Source organism: Hevea brasiliensis, chromosome 11, assembly GCF_030052815.1.
Source record: "Hevea brasiliensis isolate MT/VB/25A 57/8 chromosome 11, ASM3005281v1, whole genome shotgun sequence".
Lineage (NCBI taxonomy): Eukaryota > Viridiplantae > Streptophyta > Magnoliopsida > Malpighiales > Euphorbiaceae > Hevea > Hevea brasiliensis.
This window is the reverse complement of record NC_079503.1, coordinates 5,104,148-5,110,313: the sequence shown is the minus strand read 5'-3', so window position 1 is coordinate 5,110,313 and position 6,166 is coordinate 5,104,148. Positions and strand designations below refer to the sequence as shown.

The following is a 6,166-nucleotide window of genomic DNA, read 5'->3' as shown; positions in this document are numbered from 1 at the left end:
TAGCCTTAGGTAATGGGCTGGGCTCAGCATGGGGTGACAGGGTAGGATGGCACTGTGTTTGTTTCTCCGTCATTAAAGGTGAAGAGGTTTGCTGGGTATTGATAATGTCTTGCAGAGTAATAAATGCCCCTTTCTGTAGAAGTTGAGTTAGAAAAGGAAAGTTTTTTAGAATAGCATTGGTATTAATATCTTGCATACCTATAGAGGAGAAATACTCTTGCATGAGATGAGGGATTTGCTCTGCAGGAAAGCTCTTTGAATTGAGGAAAAATGAACTGGTGACTTGGGTTGAGGTGCATCTTGCAGTGGCACCGATAACACGGTGAATCTACTAACGGTGAATTATATATATATATATATATATATATATATATATATATATATATATATATATAAGCTTTCCCTTGAAATTAGCATTTTCTATAGGGAATTTGTCTTATAGATTATTAACTATTTTTCTTAATATTATTATAAACATTTTATTTTTTCTTTAACCATTTAATAAAAATAATTCATATTATAACTCATTTAATTAATTAATAAAAAAATAATTATTTTTGTTATAGTATATTCTGTTCACAAGTAAATTAATAAAAAATTATTTTCTTTATATATATATATAGACACACATATATATTTAAAATAATTTAAATTATATTTAAATTGTCACTGTCGATTCATTCTACTGGACCTCATAAAATTCCCGCATTTATTTAAAATTCACCTTTTTAATATTAATACATATTATAGCCTATATAACTAATTATACTCAACTCAACTAAACTTTTATCTCAAAAATTTAAGGTCGGCTATATGGATTCATTTTCTCCACTCTAAACGATTTTGGGTTAAATCCTCAGAAATGTGTAATGCTTCTAGGTAATGCTGCACTACTCTCCTCCAAATCAATTTAGGTTTACCCTTTTTTTTTTTTCTTTCTATCCTCTAATCTAATGTTCTCTACTTGTCTAACTGGAGCATCCGTATGTCTACACTTCACATGACCAAACCACCTCAATCTCCCTTCTCTCAACTTATCTTCAATTGGCATCACTCCTACCTTTTCTCTAATACTCTCATTACGAACTTTATATAGTCTAGTATAGCAGTGCCCAACACTCACTACCATATAACATAGCTACCATATAACATAGTTGATCGTATGACCTATATAACTAATTATAATTAATTAATAAAAGAAAGCAATTTTTTTTTATCATAATATTGATTATCATTCAATTATTATAATTATAGTTATCATTTAAAATAAAAATTAATTTAATTTAATATTATTCAATTATTATAATTATAGTTATCATTTAAAATAAAATTTAATTTAATTTAATATTATAATTATAATTATAATTTATAAAATATATAATTATATTATTCAATTAAATTAGAAAATTTCCAGAGTATTTATTTACCAATTATCATGATGACACTTTATATTTTTTAAATCTTTTTTATTTATTTATTTTTATCAGTGATGATCTATTAGACAATAACATGAAGAAGGATCAAAAAGCATAAACATTGCAGGATCACTTTATTTACATTGACATATTACACTTATCCTAGCATTCACAACTCAAATAATGCTGGTGGAAGTCACCCTTTCGTCTGACAGAAGCAGAGAAGCTGATGGTTACTTGTTATAACATCCCCATCGCATTTGGAATTACAAAATTTTTTTCAATAATCTCAAGTAGATAAATGATGTAAGGTACGCCTCTAGGAGCATGACATGCAACGCTATCAGCAATCATCTTGACCATTGCTTGGCAAGTCTGAATGATTGACCTTTCCCAACAGCTAACATGCACAACATTTAATCTAAAATCAGTTGGTCTTCTCTCCAGCATGCTTTAGTTTTGATAATAGGTATCCTCATTGCTACTGTCATATTCTTCAAGATATGCCTCTTCCCCCTCCTGGCTCACACAATAACAATTGAATTCTAATTTGCAATAAAACATTATTTTTAATTTGGTAACGAAAATTCTAATTTGCAACACATATCATAGAACAACTATTAATGTTTACATCTTTACATGAACAAATGACTGAGAGCAGAAGCCATGGCATACAATGTTAATAGGCAAGTTTTAAAAAATCCACTGGGAGAATTTTGGACAATTATTTACCTCTTCAACATCACTTTCAGAAACTTTAGTGTCACTCATTGAGCTCAGGGTTTTCTCTACATCAATCTTTTTGCCAGATTCCATTTCTTCCTGAAATTAATTGGAAAATATTACAAATGGTTATATAATTATCAGGGTATCATCACTTGTATGCAGAAAACCAAAGTCATACTAGTTCAAGCTTCATCAATTGAATCCTCTCCTGTAGGTCTGAGATATGATGCTTCAGTGCCTGCAAAGGAACAGATTAGATGAAATAACAGACAAAATATCTTATTTTGCAAAGAAATGCATAAAGACCAACAGCAGTCTATTCTACAGTTACCTCTCGTCTTTGAAGTTCAATTGACCTGGCTAATGCCTGCCGTTTTGTCAATAAATTTGCGGGCCTCATTACATGAGGACGTAAATAATTTTTTCCACGATAGATAATAATTGCATAGCCTTTGGTTGTTCGATCTACAGATACCAATACTCCACCACTCTCAGCCTCCAAAGAAATTGCAAAATGCTTGACCTGTGCAAAGCTTTTTCCTTTCACAATTATCTTTACCACTTCACGATATTTCCAATGTAAGTGCATGTTTTGTATGGTACCATCATAGACCCCTCTCCTCCCTGGAACAGAAATCATAAGCATATTTGACTATTTCCCTTACAACTAATAATTCCAGAATCAAAGTGGCTGTTCTTACCTAGGAGGATGTAGGGTTTCATACTCAGACCAATCTTGCGAAACAAGAACCTTTCCTCATCATTTATGGTTTCCAAATCAGTTGGGGGCCCTGCTGGTTCCAGATGTTCTTGTACCTTTGCTAAAGCTTTATCAGCCTTTTTGAGTTTCATTTTTGCCTAAGAAGATTTAAAGTTAAGCCAGAAATCATCAAATGTTGTACTAGAATACTTGCACTATATTTAAATAGTGTATTTGTAACTTACAAGGGCAAGTTTATTCTGAAGATGTTTGACTAATGAAGTAAGTCTAGCTAAAGATGCATCTCTCAGCATTTCCTCTACACCTTCACCACCCAGATAATTCATCCAATGTGAGGTTGCTGCCCTCGTTTCAGCAAGAGTTCCAGCAACCATGCCTTCAGTATTTTTAGCATTTGATTCAATAAAAGGCAAGTTCATCTGCCGGGCTTGCTCTTCCTCGTCTTGCTTAAGATAAGTTAGTTTCCGCCTCTCTTTCAGTGTCTCCATAATAGCAGGTGGCAAGAAGTCATTTCCCCTATAAAATACAATGTACTCCTTGTTTCTAGAAAGTAGTATTCCTCCTGTCAATATCTGGGTGGAAGAGGTGCAACTGTTATTATCAAGGAAAAAAATTAATGAAGAAGAAGGAGAAGAAGGAATTTTGTGATCAGGCAGCTAGAAGTTTTGTGGCAATGGTTACAATGGGGCACTGGCCTGACTGTCTCATCGTGCAAGGCTGCATGTGGAACTTAAGAAAAATAAGATGCCCACGACTCTGTAATAACAGTTTTCTTTTGAAAAAGAAACACCAGTAGTTTATAGCAAATAAAAGAGATCCAGAAAAATGATTTTTTACATGCGAAGTAGGAAACCAAGTTAAAAAAACATGCATAAATTTTAAACTCCAGTTTCCTATTCTCAAGCACAATAGACAACTCAAGTCAAGTGTCTTACCTAACTAGCCTTTCATTCTCAAACATGGTAAAACCCAAAAATAGACTCTGCAATCACTTATCACTACCTTTTGTTGTGTCTCACCTTAAGTTCTTCTGCCATTCTTTCATTACGTGTATTCTGCACACCTCGTTTTATGGCTATCTTTGCAATAGCACTTCTTTTCCACAGCTTCACTATAGCTTTAGCAAGACCTTGCAATTCTCTGTTCCTTCCTAAAAAAAGAAAATTAAATAGGAAAACTTTTAGAAAACATGATTGTGCAAATATGAGTACAATCAGGTTAATTACAACATACCTAGGGCAAAATGCGGAGGCACTGTTCTTGCAAGCCTACGGAAAACTGTCATCTCCTTGTTTGTCAAATAATGTCGTACCCCATAGGGAAGAAGTCTAAATGGAGGTTTATATTCAGGATCCACTGCAGGAAGCAAATCTGCATCAACAGGCAATGGCTCACGGCCGCACCAATCTTTAAACCTTGGACCCAGCTCATCCAACAACTGATCTAGTTCACTAAAATCCATGAGTTCGTCTTGAGATAGATGCTTCAAATACTTCGCATAATCAGGCATAACTGACTCTCTAGTACCAGTGAAGTCCTTTACTCCTACACTACATGCAGCATTACTCGTCACTTCTTCTGAATGGGATAAAATATCCTTCTCAGACTCATTTTGTTTAGAATATGATTGAACACATTGAAATTTGTAGGCCATTCCTCTGTACAACACCACCGAGCTACCTGATCTCCATATAACCAGACCTCCAGTTCTAGTCTGACATAATAAAATATATAATTGGTACCAAAAGCGAACAGAGTACTGCAATTGCCAATCTAACATTACATGAATATTCAGGGCATGCACAATATTGAAAAGAGTCACTGAAACCACACTTCATTTCCCACTAGAAAACGTTCACATGCTAAATTTTAGTGAGGTGCAAGCAAACCACAAAAGTTACTTTACGCTACAAAGTTATTAACATTGCATACAAGTAGTCATTTTAAATACTTAAATTTAACAATGCAAATATACTGAGTTACTGACCTCCAAAATCTCATGTGTCCTTTTCATGTTACATGAAAGAGGCCCTTCGAACTTCAACTTCACCACCTCATCCAGCCTCCACTTCGCATGAACTGCATCCACCAAATCCTGGGTAATGCCTGCAGCCCCAACTTTAATCCTCTCAAACATCCTCAACGCAACATTCCTCAGCCTCTTCAACTCATGTTCAGGCAAGATTCTCTCCGCCAAATCAGTGTTGCTCCTCTTCCTTCTCCAATCTCCGTCCAAGGACTCCACTTCCCTCTTTCTCTCCCACGGCAATTCAATTGAACTGCTATTATCATCACGAGAAAGCTGAATATTTCCATTCTCTCGATTGGCCCCGGTAGGTTTCTCATTTTGAGAAATAGCATCGTTTGAGTCCTCAGCTCTTGCTATTTCCTTATCCCTTGGTAACTCAACTGAAACAGCACCAAGTATAACTGTTTCTTCTTTGCATTTGTCATTATAATTTACTTCTTCGTCAAAGCTTTCTGTGTCATCAACATGTAATACATCATCACCTTCCTTGCATATTTTATTGTAATTAGCTTCCGTCTCCAAACTTTTTGCTTTATCAACAACAGCATATACAGCAGTTTCTTCGAGATGGTCGAAAATTTCATTAACATTTTCACCATTTTTATGGTGAGAATAGAAGTGGGTCCTTTGGGGTGTTGATCCATGAATCCAAGGAGCTGTAATTAAACGATTGGGTAGAGTAAAACTCACTGAACCATCGCTCACTGATGGGCTAGCATCAATTTCTGCTTCAGAGAAAAACGCCCCAGAGGCTTCTATTTCTTCCTCTTCGTCTAGTTCTTGCAGTTGCTGCCGTTTTTGTTCTTCCCATGGAAATTTCTCTCTTGTTGAAGGGACTCTGACAGACCATTTATCACGAATTTGTTCAGAGAAGCTAGGCCTGGGCTTTCTTTTGGTTTTAGCGGCATACACTTGAATTGAACGGCCAGAAGAACAATAAGTACCAAATTTGAAAGTTTTAAATGAAGAATAATTCGGGGCTCGAAGGAGAAGCGGGTACAGAGATGAATCAGAAGGCAGAAGCGAGTGCGCCATATCCATAGCTACCATTAATAGTACTGGAAAGCTTTTAGCTCAGAATAAATCACTTGAGAACTGAGAGCTGCCCATGAAGCCCAAATGTATGAGAAAAGTTCAAAGCGAGAAAGATTAGCCCATGGTCAGAGAAAATTGAAAAATAGGCCTATGGAGTATGGATGAGTCCACTAGCCTAGCCCATAACCAATTCTCCCATGCCCAAATTTTAGGCCTTAGACCGCTGGTTGTGACTAATGA

The 6,166-nt window shown here is 35.4% G+C and overlaps 1 protein-coding gene across 1 annotated transcript; it reads right to left on the bottom strand.

Moving 5' to 3' along the window:
* Positions 1 to 1,510: 1,510 nt before the first annotated feature.
* On the bottom strand, positions 1,511 to 6,166 carry LOC110656155 (CRM-domain containing factor CFM3, chloroplastic/mitochondrial-like). The gene is made up of 9 exons (XM_058129728.1): positions 4,850 to 6,166; positions 4,096 to 4,576; positions 3,882 to 4,012; positions 3,087 to 3,434; positions 2,843 to 2,999; positions 2,473 to 2,765; positions 2,320 to 2,379; positions 2,148 to 2,237; positions 1,511 to 1,934 (listed from the first exon to the last, which is right to left on the bottom strand). The coding sequence occupies exons 1-9, from the start codon at positions 5,939 to 5,941 to the stop codon at positions 1,869 to 1,871; spliced, it is 2,718 nt and encodes a 905-aa protein (XP_057985711.1). The 5' UTR covers positions 5,942 to 6,166; the 3' UTR covers positions 1,511 to 1,868.

What these genes read in the sequence shown, in the direction of transcription:
- LOC110656155 (XM_058129728.1), bottom strand. Translation starts at nt 5,941, where the DNA reads ATGGTAGCTATGGATATGGCGCACTCGCTTCTGCCTTCTGATTCATCT. An exon ending in GCCTCCGCATTTTGCCCTAG is followed by an intron (nt 4,013 to 4,095) that starts GTATGTTGTAAT and finishes TTCTTTTTTTAG; the next exon opens with GAAGGAACAGAGAATTGCAA. An exon ending in AATTGATGAAGCTTGAACTA is followed by an intron (nt 2,238 to 2,319) that starts GTATGACTTTGG and finishes AATTAATTTCAG; the next exon opens with GAAGAAATGGAATCTGGCAA.